General features: G+C 41.1%; 1 protein-coding gene across 2 annotated transcripts in view; it reads right to left on the reverse strand.

Annotated features, from left to right (window-relative positions):
- Positions 1-5,274, reverse strand: part of LOC140224649 (uncharacterized) — a 68,063-nt gene extending 62,789 nt beyond the window's left edge. The window contains exon 1 of one of the 2 annotated variants that reach the window (XM_072300719.1): positions 5,031-5,273. In XM_072300719.1, the coding sequence (XP_072156820.1) occupies positions 5,031-5,218 (188 nt within the window). In that variant the 5' untranslated portion in view covers positions 5,219-5,273. Of the gene's footprint in view, positions 1-5,030 lie in introns of both variants that reach the window. The other variant, XM_072300718.1, reaches the window with a different exon arrangement.
- Positions 5,275-15,884: the final 10,610 nt, after the last annotated feature.

Consider the following 15,884-nt stretch of genomic DNA (forward strand, 5'->3'; position numbering starts at 1 on the left):
CACTGCTTGCTCGACGAAAATATACGATTGTTGTCAACAGCAATTTAACCTTTATTTATTTTAATTACTTTGCGAGTGGTCGAAAGTGATTAATCTCTATAGTGTAAACTAGAAGCGCTAATTTTTCATGAAACGTTAAATTCGAAGTTTTCGAACGAGCTCTGCATACAATCTTGATTTAAAGGCTGATTGGTCGGCTACGTCTTTTCGCTGCTTTGTCCTGCTTTTGTCAGGTGAAATGAACAACATACTGTCCGAAACTCAAGAGGTGCCTTTAGCTTGTCGTGAATTCCACCCGGCAAAGGCACGACTAAGCAGCAATAAGACACAGCCGACCAATCTCGCTCCGCCATTTAACCTATGTCGTTTATGTCCGCCCGACAAACACAAAATTTCAATATTCGGCCCGCTGGCACATTTTTGACGCACCATGGACAGGGTTGCCGCAAAATTTAGAAAATTAAATTCCCTGACATTCCCATGACACATTTGAGTAAAATCCCCTGACAAGTGAAAGTATGCCAGATGGTTAAAAACACGTATTTTGAAATAGTGTCGGGCAAAATTTGTTGTATAATACGTCAAGACCTTCGTAGAAAGCAAATAAAGGTGAATTGACAATTTTTCCTAGATACTTTTGTCATTTTCCCTGAAATTTCCCGGTTTACCTTAACTTTTAAAAATTCTCTGACATTTCTCGGTATTCCCTGACTGTGGCAACCCCGCATAAAGGTCTAAATATGGTGATCAACCAGAAATGGATTCCACATGCCCTACCCAGAGCCCTACCTCGGAGCCCATTCTAGAAAGCAAAATAAAGGTGAATTAACAATATTGTAATCTTCCGTCGCATTTCTAAGGCGCAATGATACAACTATTTGAACTCTCCGGGATGCGTGAGGTATCACGCCGCATTTGAAGGCGTTTTTCAAAACAGTCAAGTTCCGATACCCAGATTATCGTTTTGCATAGTTCATCTTATTTTGTTATATTCCGTACCACTTGCTTATTTTTAATCCTCGTATAAAAACCACCCATTTGCTAAATACAATTCTAGCTGGAGCGCACTTCAGCTATGCATTCACGACTGCAAAAATGTCGAAGGAAATCGACAAGCCCAGCGTGTATGATGAAGGATATTTCAATTGTGATCTTCCATCGCATTTCTAAGGCGCAATGATACAACTATTTGAACTCTCCGGAATGCGTGAGGTATCACGCCGCATTTGAAGGCGTTTTCAAAACAGCCAAGTTCCGATACCCGGATTATCGTTTTGCATACTTCATATGCTTTTGTTATATTCCATACCACTTGCTTATTTTTAATCCTCGTATAAAAACCACCCATTTGCTAAATACAATTCTAGCTGGAGCGCAATTCAGCTATGCATTCACGACTACAAAAATGTCGAAGGAAATCGACAAGCCCAGCGTGTATGATGAAGGATATTTCAATTGTGATCTTCCGTCGCATTTCTAAGGCGCAATGATACCACTATTTGAACTCTCCGAATGCGTAAGGTATCACGCCGCATTTGAAGGCGTTTTCAAAACAGCCGAGTTCCGATACCCGGATTATCGTTTTGCAAAGTTCCTATTATTATGTTTCATTTCTACCATTTGTTTGTTTTCAATCCTCCTATAAAACTACTCATTTGCTGAATACACATCTGGCTGGAGCGCACTTATGCTATGCATTCACGACTGCAAAATTGTCAAAGGAAATTGACAAGGCCAGCGTGTATGAAGCTATTTCAATAAATTTTTCCCAGACACTTTCGTCATTTTCCTTGAAATTTCCAGGTTTTCCCTGACTTTTAAAAATTCCCTGACATTTCCCAGTTTCCTCTGACTGAGGCAACCCTGCATTTCAGTCTGAAATATGGTGACCAACCAGAAATGGAATCCACATGCCCTACCTCGGAGACCATTCTAGAAAGCATAAGGCGAATTAACAAGTTTTCCCAGATACTTCAGTCATTTTCCCTGACATTTCCAGGTTTTCCCTGAATTTTAAAAATTCCCTGACATTTCCCAGTTTCCCCTGACTGAGGCAACCCTGCATTTCGGTCTGAAATATGGTGACCAACCAGAAATAGATTCCACATGCCCTACCTAGGAGTTCCAAGTAACTCTATTGCAACCCTGGAGATACACCCGGTTTCCCGGTGGCTAATGCCGCTCTGGAAGATAAATAGGATCCGAATCTACTGCGCGTCCGGCGGAGTGTATTAAAGAGTGAAACGGAGCCGAAGCCGGGGGCGGAACGACCGGACGGGAGCTTCACTTCCGGAGTAAACGCTTGAAAATTGAGTGACGATAACTCGATTTATTACTCCTCCACCGGCGAGGACGACCCGCCCGGAGAACACGCTCCGACGCAAAGTTGCCGCTCTTTGGCCTCCGCCTCGGAGAGGTAGTGGTAGTACAGTGTGGAGAACCTTTATAGGGAGAGTATGGACCAAGGTAAGTGAGACGAAGGTATGCTCTTCCCGACACTTCCGGCCAAAACTCTGCTTTCGGCTAGAGTCCCTTTAGGCCTTGTCTCCACGGGACGTTTTCATGGGATTTGTCCCAAGTTCGAGTCGCAGGAATGAAACTTCTGGGATTTTTCCCAGTTACCGTCTCCACGGGACGGGGCTCATACAGTCCTGCGACTAGTTTGCGCGGGAATATAAATTAGTTAAAGTCGAGTATTTAACTGGGATTAAAATAATAATTGCACTCAATTGACAAATAGATACATTATTTTAACTAAACAAACATTAACAATGTAGTACTGAATAAAATATCGCACAATTCGTTTTCACTTCTTTTTTCTTCTCTCAGTGGATCCTAGGGGTACAAGTACCATACTTGGTACTGGGAAAAATATTGATTAACTCAATATTTTTCACAACTTCGTACGTGGGATTTTTCCCTGGGACAAATCTCGTGAAACGGCTCGTGGAGACAAGGCCTTATACTGAGAGTCAAGACAATCACTAATTTTCATGAAAATTTTTGAATAATTTTCTGCCAATTTCTCAGCTTATTTTGTTTGTATTTGATCTAAAGTGTCTGATAATTTCAAAGGAAAAGTATTCATAATTTTCCTCAAAAATATACATTTTATCGAAGAAATGTTTGCAACTCTCGAATGTTCATACGGCGTTCTTCCTTAGCACGACAGAACAGATATGAATAGAAAACCAAAACAGGGGAGCCGCAACCTGCGTACATGGCCACTGCTCGGCGGCTCGGAGGAAAATCTGGGTAAATTGAAGAGCTTTGCCCGGGGCTCGAAAGGAGGGCAACAGGTGAAGGGTCCACCATCATTTGTCGCGGGGGCTCCGGAAGACGTCCCGGAAAACCACGAAATCCACTGGAGGCAGATGGGCTCCGCTGACGACTCCCTGACAGTTGACAGTCAACTCTTGACGTCACCATTTTCTCCCCCCCCCCCCCCCCTATCCTACCCCGCGATGAATAAGCTTGCTCACGAGCGAGTGAAGACGGTCCCGAGTCCCACAAAACGACGCGGCATACCCTAGACTTCACCCGGCGAAAGGCGAATATCTGCTGGGTCCGGCACACAGTGGGGCAAGTCGAAGAGGAAACTTGAAAATCTTGGTTTTAAAATAAAGTACAAATTTGGAAAAGATTCCGTTGGTTTTCTCGTAAAATTTCCTCTCAAAGGCACCTCTGAAAATGTACGACGTGACGAAATAAACAAAAAAATTTGCAATTTGAGCGAAAACAATTCTTAGAATACGATTCACGAAAAAATACGGATTCATTGGATCGGATGCGCTCTACTCGAAAATACGCTTGTGGGCAACGTCTGAAGGCTCATAAGATGTTTTCCCTTTGCACGGCAGGATAAGTGGATCGCGTTTGGCAGAAATGAACTAAGCCGCATCAGTTATTGCTAAGTTTAACTGAGTAATTTAATTTTTTTTTACAAAAGAACGTTTCAGCGGATTCCAAGGAATTTGCTTCGTTTTATACAGAAAATTCACTAAATGCGCACAAAAATCTGCACAACCTTTCTCTTGTTCAAAATGAAATTGCCCGATTAAACTTGGCAATAACTGATGTGGCTTGGTTCCTTTCAGCTTAACGCACTGCAGTAAGAGTTGAAACTGTAAAATTGTGACTAAGCAACATATAGGAATCAAGATTTGAAAGAAAAAGAATAATGATAAAAAAAACTCGATTGAACCGATTATTTTCCAAAACACGTAAGCGCCAATCTCAATTTTGGTGGCGGAGGGGTTGTTTTTTCTTTGTTTTCTCTGATATAATCAATCACGTCTGATTTCTAAACAGCTTCCTAAGAGAACATGCATTTATTGGAAATCCAGGGTATCTACTAAAACAGGCTGGCCAAAAATCAGTACTTTTACAGTACTTTTCCCCTCTATTCCCAAGAAATTCAGTACTCATCAGTACCTTCAATTGACGAAATTCGAAAATTTTCAAAAATGTGAATTTTTCGTCCGAATTTCGTCAAAAATGACGAAAATTCCGGACCTTCTCGCGAAATTCCACGCTTTTTCAGTACTTCCGGACCACCCTTAAAAAGCAGTACTATATCCGGACTTTCCGGAAATTTCGGACTTGTAGACACCCTGCCGTAGTGTACTTTTTGAATCGGGAAAAATGCGTACAATTACACACAGACTGCAAAGGCAGGAATGAATTTCAGGCTTCCCCGATGTGTTATCATTTTTTTCCTAAAGGAAAAGTTTGCATCGGACACATGGTCCAGTCCTGTTAAACCATTTTAAAAGTCGTACCACACGGGTACCAAAAATTCTGGACTTTCTTGAGAAATTCCGCACTTTTTAAGTACTTCCGGACCGCCCTTAGAGAATCAGTACTATATCCGGACATTCTGGAAATTTCGGACTTATAACCCTGAATTCGAAGATTGCCAACAAAGCGAGTAAAACGGGTTTTCTTCTTTTTCTCGCACTCGCAATTTTGGCGCTTACGTGATTTGAAAAAAAATCGGTTCAATTTGGGCATGAGGATGAGTTGTTTACCTGGAGTTGTCATCGTCCTTCTCCATGGACTCCCGGATGGCCTTTTCGTCGGTGGCTGCCTCGGCGCTCTGCTTGGCCTCGGCGCCGGCCTCTTCGGCTGCGGCTTCTGTTTCCGTCTTCCGGAGACTCGGTAGCTGAATCCCGCCGCCGAGCCAGCTCGACATTTGACTCTTTACGTTCCCTAACATTTCTAGTTTACTGTTCACTTTCGTCGGACTGAAACACACATCAAAAAATGAGCCGTTACTATAGCTCAAAACAATTTCAAAAGCCAAAGTTTTATTCAACACACACTTGTGACCTAGTAACTATTCGACCATGGGTGTGCGACCCATGTTGCGGCTAGGTGGTGAAAGCGCTTCTACTGGAAAAAAAGTTACAGGCTATATAAATATATCGTCCGTTCCGGGCTCAGAGGCCGAAAGTTATGGGTGCTGGAGCCGTAGCTTCGATTGCTACGCCCGGAACTTTCGGCCTCTGAGCCCGGAACGCGGACGGTACGTCTATGTATGGCTTCCACGGCCGGAGTTTATTGCAGTGTCAGTAAGACTACGCGTCATAATTCTCGACTCGCTACCCGTGCTGACCATAATTCGTCGTTTTCGGGACAAAGAAACATGACTCCATTCCAAGGTTGCCAAATCGACTTAAACAATTTTTTTTTTTTTTTTTTTTTTTTTTTTTTTTTTTTTTTTTTTTTTACAAGGATATACCTACCTGTGCAATTTTTGTCCAATATTTGTCTACTTTTTGCAAAGGATCAGAGAAATCAGTGTAATTTGCAGTTAGAAATGCGCAAGATTCTCATGATGAAATGTTATTCGCGAGGGGTTTGGCAACATTGAAATGTAGTTACGATCTTCCTTCAGGAAAATCACGAATTTAGGGAGAAAATATGTAGATTAATTGAAAAGTTTCAGATACTTGGAGCATATTCGCTTTTTTTTTCAAGAAAAAAAGGAACCAACCGAAATATTGCCTTGTTATTTTCTATCAATACATTCGAAACAATGGGGGAAAAATTCACAGGAAAACTGTTTTTCAGTTTTTCAGAGGCAAATTAAGAAAAATAAAACATAAGAGGAAGTGTGCAACGTTGCAATTGGAGGTAAATTGGTCTTTTTTGCGGATAGCCAGTGGTACCTGACTTCATCTACCAAAGGCGCTTGTGAGATAACTATTCGACCACGGGTGACGCCCATATTGCCGCTAGCTAAAATTGAAGGCGCACCTCACTGCGACGATGACATGACCGGACCGCTTCCCTTGCTAGCGCACGCTGATAGTATCAGAGACGATAGCAATTTCATGGTGCAAACGTATCAAAGCTGAACTTCAAACTCAGATGAACGTCTTCTAAATCATCTGGTAGTCTAGGCCGAACCCTCTCCTTCCAAGAGGCTACTTCAATTTTTGACGATTATATTCCGTGGGAGTTGAAGTACGTCCAAACTGGTCGTTAAAAGCATAACTTCCCAACTTGAAGTTTAATTAGACAAACATTACTTGCGGTGCTTGACTGCACACGCACGAACACACCCTGTCACTTACAAACGACCCATTCATAATCAAACTTTGTCCTCCGCATAAACCATTCCGTTTTTGCCTTTGCTGGTGCGCCATTGTTCACTGGTGCCAGATACTCGTTAATTTGACCTATCCAACGCACCGAATTTTCGACATTTCGTCGTAATTGGATCGTATTTAGCAAAAGCACCGTCGCGATTACAGTATTTTAAAAATCTTTCAACTTCTTCTTTCCTTTTAAAAATACTCTATATGAGCACAGTATTAAAATTTCCACAGTTATTTTTCCTTTAATATTAAAAAATTTTTTGGTGGGAAGCGAAAACTATTTGCTATCTTGACAGATTTGTTAGATAATGGTGAAGAAACAACATTTTTACAACACTGTAATCGTGCTGGTTCTTTCATGCTACATAGCGACTAATTTTATCTGGCGACCTACAAAGCAACTTGGAGATTGTTTCAGCTTTTGAAAGGTCGTAATATCAGACTGAAGACATGGTTACCAAATTTTAGAATTATAAGACGGTGGCCGCAAAACTGTTGTTAAGATTTCCCTGAATCCTCTAAGATTTTCCCGAATCAATTTTCGAGGAAATTCCTCAACTTTTGAGACGATAAGTAATAATTTTTACATTTCCCGATCACGCAGAGAGACGAACCGATAGATACAACGTGAGACATGAAATAAAACCACTTCCGGAAGCGCAATTTTCTCCTGACTTCGGTGACTCTTCTCCCTTTTCCCATACCAGTTTCCCCCTGTGACTTTTCCCACTAATACCTGACTGAGGCCACCCTAATATAGCCCACGTTTCATGCTGACACGAAGTGTCTATCGCAGCAGCTATTCTCTCGCGCTGGTAACGCATTTTTTCCTTCATATAATTAAATTATTTACAAAAATCGATTCTGTAGCTGAGGCAGCGGACCTGCCCCAATTGATTATTTACGAACAATTAAATAGAAGGGAAACATAGCCGCAGAACTTACAAAAATTACCGCTTGTTCATCGGGCGTTGGGCCACGTAATGGCCGGAGAATACCTCATCATAGTGTCATCCAGTTGAAATCGAGTTTTTGTCGTTGAAAATAGAGGTGCGCCTCTCCAAGTTCCAGTGGCGTGGCGTGCTTTGCGATACATCGATTATTCTGCCATTTAAACCTACGGCAAATAATCGATTATTATTAAGGTGTTCGCTGCAAACACCCTGATTATCGATCCTTTTACATAGGTTTAAATGGCATAACAATCGATACATCGCAAAGCACGCTACGCCACTGCCAAGTTCAAACTGAGAGTTTCGAACTTCGAACGGGCGCACACTTGAACGCAGCGCGAGCGTGGAAGTCTGGGAACTTTGAAAGCCTATATTTGTAAATATTGAAACAAAGAGGTTTAAGAGTGGTTTCACTGGTTTTTTCGTGTAATTTTCATTAAGAAACACCTCTTGTAATTAAATTTGAGAAAAAATAAACATCGAAATTTAAAACTTTAGCCAAAAATTTCATGTCCGACCTCTTCTTTCAGCTCGTTCCACTGTGGGGCGGCGCATGCATCGATTGCCCCAACTTGCATGGCTGCCCTGTGAGAGCACTGAAGGGAGTATCGCTGGGTCCCTGAGCTTTCATTTTAAGCGTAAAGAAGAGCCTCAAAGCTTTTCTCTCCGATAAAAACTCATGATCAAAGATACCGGGGGAAAATAGCGTCTCATCCGAACCGTTTTCTATAGAAATTATGCTACGGATGGAAAAAGGCGCGAAAACTAGGGAAATGCGAATGAAAAACGGAGGCGATAAAATTTTAAAGACATTAACGACAGCTGCGAGGCACTGGTGCCGATTTTACGTGATTCGCAAACGGGTTAAATTGGAAACCGAGGTATTCTGGTTCCACATGGCGGCCTTGCGGAGCGCTCTGCGAAGGAGCGAGGCTGGGATAAAATCCCGAAATTATGGCTCGCATCGAACGCTAGGCCGGAGATACGAGGATTCACGAATTATTCCTGCGCCCAGAAATTATTCATGAATAATTTACGCTTGGAGACGATTCTATTTCACCAGCGCCAACGATTAAACCCTCATCTACAACCCACGCCTCATAAAACCCTACAACTCCCACACCGCACCCTATCTCTCTCTCTGTCTCCCTCTGCAAAAAATAACTTTCCTCTGCGAATTCCAGCTTGTTTTCAACCCGTTACATGCGAAATGCAGAAACTTTAAACTCGGAACTGTTTATTTCCTGTGTCCTATGTGAAAGTTTTCACGCTTCGGTAAAAGAATGTCAGCGATTGCTAGATTTTTGGCTTCATCCCTCGGAAATATAGCTGTTAATATCAGATATCTGGCATTGTTAACCATACGTCTGACCGCATCTACACCAGCAGGCTGGTTATAGAAATTGATAGGCAGAGCTGTAGATAAAGGGGACAAATGAAATACTGAAGCTATCCTGTTGGTGAAAAAGGGTAGTTGCAATGGACATTGAGAGCAAGTAATGACCTAACTAAAAACCCAAGAGAATCCCCACACAGATTGGACCATCATTTTCCCCCTTAGTCGAAAACAAACATCCGTTACGACCAATTGCAACACTTCATTTTCTCTTTGTCTATAGCTTTGAGTATAAATTTCAATAATCAGCCCGCAGACGTAAACATGGAGAGGTTGATCTAATATAACGTATGAACTCATAATCAGGTAAGCGGTGATCCAGCAGAAGCCAACTCGTGGTTCTTACTTGCAAAGTGATATCCGATAGCGTGTTCAGCTAAACCGAACCACACGATTACCTCACATCGCCTTCAACTCAAAGGGTAGGCAAAGAGGGCCACTCACGAGGACGAATAGTCGTATCTGCGCCGCGTTGTGAAATAGGCTAAGCGCACTGCCCTCATATTGCTAAATGAGGTGCTATGCTAAGAACTCTAATTGTCACAGAACTCTAATTGACATTGTTAATGTCTTCGGGCACAAACGTTGACAAATTTCCTTCTAGTAAAATTAAATCTCCGGAAAATTTGTGGATTTTTCAGAGAAATTGCTCAGAATATAATCTACAGTTTCTACAAATTTCAAGGAAAAACGTGCTGATGTCGAAAATACGTATATTAGTGCGCTGTTAATCTCAGCTTATGATTAGTTTTCAAAGAATTTAATTTGAAATTTTCGGTAAGCTCATTCAGAAAAATCACATAAAATTGCGAGAAAATATTTTGATTAGTCTTCTTTGAAGAGTATAAAACCTAATCGGAGTTATCTAGACGTCATAATCAGAGGAAATTTTTCGAGTACTTGTAAGGAGTTTTTCCTCGGCATCAGTGGCGTGGCGTGAATTGCGATATGTCGATTGTTATGCCATTTAAACCTTTGGTAAAGAATCGATTATTAAGGTGTTCGCTGCGAACACTCTGTTTATCGATCCTTTTCCATAGGTTTGATTGACAGATCCATCGATAAATCGCAAATCACGCCACGCCACTGCTCAGCATAACAGCATGGTGTGAAGATGTAAGGCCACTTGCATCCAAGTTTACAACTAAAAATTCCTTGTGTCAAAACTCACGTAAGCCCGTGAGAATTTTATTAGAATTTAATATTGATGCGTAAGCAGCGAGTAAAATATTGTGAGCATCTTATGACAAAAGCTGTGTTGGAAGAAACTGTATTACACGTCACCACGTCCCACGACGCGACGTCTATCACCGTGTCTTTTGACATTGCGTTCGGACGTACCACATTTTTTTCTTAATCCATCTAATTCCACCAGCCATCGAATTACCGTAGAATGAGACAGTTACACAATCTGAGCGACACCTAATGACGCTTGCCTGGTTTTAAATTTCCACTCTTCGTATACTACCGTATTCTGGATAAAAAAACGTAACTTTATTCAGAGATCGACTAAAAAATGTCAATTGTTTTACAGGATTGTGACTGTGCGATTTTTATTCCAACTTCAGCTGGCTTTTGCCGTGTAAGTAGAGGAAAAATTCGAAGAAACTTGTCGACAGAAATTCATAACAAATTACTAGTAAATATATGATTTGCGAGTAGAAATTTTACAACGCTGAGATGTGATCTGCCATGCTAAGGAGGAACGTCGTATGAACCTTTGGGCGTTACCAAATTTCCTTCGGTAAATCACGAATTTTCGGGAAAATTTGAAAATATTTTTCTTCCAATTTTTCAGATAATTTTGTTTGCAATTTTACTTGAAGCTCTTGAAACTTTATCGGAAAAATATTCATAACTTTCCTTAAAAATAAAACTTTCATAGAAGGAAATTTGGCAACTCTCGAATGTTCATACGGCGTTCTTCCTCAGCACAGCAGTAATGACATTCATTCGACTCGGGAACGATGATCACTGAAAAAAAAAATCTCGGTGTATTTACTAAGAAAAGGGTAAAATTACCAAGAATTCAGGGTTCTATTTGATCCCAGTTTTTTCTTGGTAAAATTACCATTTATGGAATTGGTAATTCTACCGAGAAATCTCGGTAAAATTATTGACTTTCTCGGTAAACTGGACCCCGGTAAAAACGCCAATATTTTTCATCGACTGTGGTAGAATTACCGAGATAAAATGGCAAAGTTACCGGGAATTGATTACCAATAAAAGTGGTATTCTTACCTGAAAAAAGTAAAAATACCGGTTTTTAGGTAAGCTTACCAGTCTGTCTTGGTAAAATTACCAATAATTGGTAAAAAAGTGAGATGGTAAAGGTACCAACAGACCTTGGTAAAAACGCCGAGAATTTTTTTTTTTCAGTGAATACGATCATCCAGAAAATCCAAGTTTAATCGGCAGGGATTCGGCAACTTTCGTAAACTCATACGGCGTTCACTCCCTCAGCACGCCAGGGGGTAGATTCCCGTCTGAACCCGGGGCTCGAAACGTGACGTCACGGCGAAAATCCTCGATTGAGATGAGGGTGTGGGCGTTTAGGGAAGAAAAGAAGCGAGGGAGGGCGAAAAGCAGATCATGGATTGTGGAAAGCTATCAGGTCGGGAATAAATTTCAAGGATCGCGGTGCCGACATTGAGATTGAAAACAACGTCGACGATGGGAAATTATTCAAGAGGCATCGAGCGAGTTACCTCGTCCCACGGTTGCTCGAAGGTGGGAAAAATTCCCAATTTTTTCCAGATCGGAGCTAATGAGTCTGTTGGAAACTTTTGCGGGGGCGATAAGAAGGTTTGTTCTTTACGGGGAATGGCTCGCACATCACCACGATCGCAACGGGAATGTTTGAATACCACAACTAACTTAAAAAACTAATCTGCGCATTTTTGAGCCCCCCCCTCCCCTCTCCCCGCCAATGTTCAACGGCATAGGCATAATTTGATACAGTCGAGTCACCCCAGTTTCACAACTCCACGCGAAACTGAAAATGGTCAGCGTCATGTGTTATGCTTTATCAATTGAAAACAAACAATGCAACAAAAGAAATTAATCAAACATATCTTCTTTCTTGCTTTTCAAAAAAAGTTTGATAAGAAGGAGACCTTTTTTTTTAATCTCAAATGTGATTTTTTGCTTTAGCGTAAAGCTATAAAACCGGACTAACTGATTTGTTTTAAAGTATGTCTTTGACGTACCATACTTTTTGAAGCGAAAAGCTTTTTTGCGACTACTTTTTGCTCAAGAGAAAGCAAATTTCTTGCACAGATTGTGAAGTTCAGGTGGATTTCAGCTTTTTCGATGAGCTCTTCGCGCTTTCAAGCCTGTTTCCATATCGATGGCTAAGGAAAAATGCCGCCTATCTGGAAACTGACAAATTCATAGGATAAAGAGAAAACTTCGCCATTTTTGAGATTTTAAGGTTAGATTTTCATTTTGTTCATGCATTACCGCGCCTCTCTACAGAACTGGAAAAACACTATTTGTAGGACTATCAGCTTTCGTACTTAATTTTGTTGAATGCGACCAAGTCGCCATCTCATTTTTGCCAAAATTGTCGGTTCGGCAGTAATGTTCCTTAGCTCTCGATATGAAAAAACTCGGGTTTTATAGCTCTGTCAAAATTTTACAACAGACAGGTTTCAACTAGGTTTCAACAAAGATCTGGCAAGGCTGGCTCGTATTCTAAGTAGCTGGCGGCGCAGCGCGGTGCTGAAAAACGAAACCGCTCGTTGCGGTTTGCTCTCGTCAACGCTGCTGAGCGTGAAGTCGACTTCTTGAAAATTCCGTTCAACCATTCAACGCTTTTAACTGAGAAAAACAACTTGCGCCTGCAGAGTGGCGTAAAACTTTATCGCGTTGCAGCCGCGCTCATTGCATAGCGGCGCGGCGCAACTCCTCAACTTCTCGGCGACCGTAAACCGCACGCTACAGGCCATATTTTTAGCTTTTAGCTCCTCCCGGTGAGTTAGGTTATTATAAAGTAAAATAAGGAAACCAACGAACTTTGCATAGTTTTTACAAAAATTAGAATAAAAGAATTAGACGAGTGCAAAATACTCCACAGCAAATGACATTAAACTTGACACTGGACGCGCTGGGTGTAAGCAAAGAAAGAGGAAAAGGTGGCTTGATTTTAGGAAGAATATTTCGAATTTGCTGTCAAGAAGATTCCCTCTTGAATCGCTCCAATCGAGGAAGTTTATGCTTTATATGAGTGGTTCTCTTCTTGTGATAACTTAAGTGCCTTTTCTGCTTTCATGTAATCAGTTTTTTCTTCTCACTGAAGAGGAAATCTTCGTGGCGGCAAATTCAAGAACATTCTGTTCAAATAAAATCACTTTTCTCATCAGTGTACATTGAAAAGAAGAAGGCTAGGTTTCATAAATTGAACGTTTGATGCGCACTGTCGTTTGAAATATTCAACCTTCGGAAAGCTCGGTGCTGCAGAACTCAAAGCCCGTACAAACTATGAACATATTTATACCAAAAGGAACTATGTCTCACACAAACTCTATGCACATGTTCCTTTTAGCATAAATACGTTCGTGTATCTATCGTTATTGATTGCTTCAGAATCATCGAACCTAACCACCTCTTGACCGAGTTCATAAAAAAAAAAAAAAAACGAATCAACGGTGATGAATTTAAAGGGAGTCGGCCGTTTTTGCATAAAATCCTGGGTAAGTCGTTGACGAAAATCAAGCGAATGTTTTTTCTCAAGTTTAGTTTATGTAAGTATTTGTGTTTCCAAACAATTTTCACAAACATATTCACTAAAATTTTGCGCTGCCAAGCCCGAGGAATCTCTGTTTGGAAAAAAGGATCGGTCGAAAATGTGAACCACCTTTTGAAGTCACAAGTGAATTTCACAAGGTCTTAAAAATATAGGGAGGCAATCCGAGAAATTTTTACGATTTCGACGCAATGCAACAAAGAGAAAACTGGAATGCAGCGCCTATCCATAAACGAAACCTTCTTTATCACACTTTAGAATATCAAATCATAAGGGTAAGACGTAACGCGTAACGCATAACGCCCGAGGCGCGAAGCGCTTCGGAGGGGCGGTGCGTGAAGCGGTAAGGGGGTGTACCCCTGGGTTGTTTTTTTTTTTTTTTTTAAAGAAATCGAGAAATTTCAAAGCCTAGAATTTGGTAAATGCTCAATTGTATTGCTCAAGTGTTAACAACGTGCAACTGGTGAGCAAGGCAGCGAGATCGACACTGCTTTACTTTCATATTTAACGATAACGTTTAGTGCGCGATTTGACTCGCATGGTCTTTCTTTTTCTCATGAGTGTGAGGTTTGAATTTACGCTTCGAAAGACGTCAAATAGGTATCTTAGTTCGTGATCTACGTGAAATTTTGTTAAAAACACGCGTACCGAAATGTTGAAATCCTCACTATGTGTAATGGTCCAGTCATGGGCGGAACTAAGAAATTTTCTTGGAGGGGGGGGGGGGGGGGCACAAAAAACACACCATTGATAGGGGCCATGTGTGAAATCCCCTAGCTCTAGAGAAGGGCTCGGGTAATTTTCCTACTTCTAAGGGGGGACCCTTCTCCAGATAACTTTGAAGAACTGAGTCGTTCTGTTGCAATTTCGAGCTTTTCTCGCCGAAAAATTGATCCAATTACAATTTCCAAGATGAAAAGTACTTCACGCAAGTACTTGTAAAGTCCCTCACATTTCTTGAGAGGGGCTAGGTAAACTTCTGGGGGGGGGGGGGGGGGTCCTCCGCCCAACCCTCCCCTGAAGCGCCGTTCATGGGTCCATTGAAGAATACAAAAAAGGAAAATAAACGGAACTAAAAAAAAGTTGCGAAGAATGGTAGGTTTAGGGTAGAAAAAGCGAGCGACCATACAACAGCGTCTTGACAAAATGGGCGCTCTTTATGACGAAGCGCCGCGCCGCGCTTTTTTTTTACGAGGCAGTTCCCTGAGAAGACCGGAGACCCAGCACGCGCCTTCATTGTTTCGCATTATGCAACACGGACAGCAGCAAAGCACGAATAATTGCATCCAGGCTTACAACTAGCCATCATCGTCGCAAATAATGGATACAAATCTATCAGTCTACTCGCGGACTGCGAACTCTTCTCCTCATTCGCATCTCTTAAACTTAGAATTCATTTCCCCCCAATTTTTTAAAAGCAGCAGACAGAATCTTCGAGAATGCAATCATGCACCTGAACGAAGGTTGATCATCAAACACTCTAGATTCAATTGATTGTTTTCTTTTTTTCCACAGAGTTTCCAACAGAGCCTCCTCAGTCCATGTGATTTAGGAACTCTCTACTACTTGGAAGCACTCATACAGTAAACAGCGGAAAAATGAGGAATGTAAGGAATTGCTGGAGATTTCCTGTAAGTTTCAATAGAAAATAAACCCTGAATCAAACTGTTACTACCCATATGGCATTGACCTCCAACAGATGGTTGAAGAGCACATGAATTTCAAGAAGGAAATGGAGATTTTCCACTTTTACGAATTAATCATCACTTCAAATCAAAGATTTTTTGAATAACGTTTTCGACCATTATTAGCTGAGAATGTTGTATTAGACATTACACTCCCCATACCTAAAAAAAAATATGGTTAATTTTTAGAACACAGTAGGGATGCTGACTTTTTTCTGGTTCTTATTTTTAAAGTAACTAAATTTTACATGAATGTTCTCAAAAAGAGTTTTCTAATCTATACATTCTAGCAGTCTGTTCACAATTCATTTAGAGTCCAAATTTAGCAGCAAATCCCAATGGGATGCATGCATGTAGGTAAATGAAAGTCTTTAAAAAAAAAATATTCAGCTAATTATCTACATAAATCAAGCGCTAGATTTAGCAGCATGGCCTGGTTCAAAATTAGTAGCTAAAATCCAGAGCTTAATGTGACACCTGAAGGGACTAGAGAGCTTT

The sequence above is a fragment of the Bemisia tabaci genome, chromosome 5, assembly GCF_918797505.1.
Source record: "Bemisia tabaci chromosome 5, PGI_BMITA_v3".
Lineage (NCBI taxonomy): Eukaryota > Metazoa > Arthropoda > Insecta > Hemiptera > Aleyrodidae > Bemisia > Bemisia tabaci.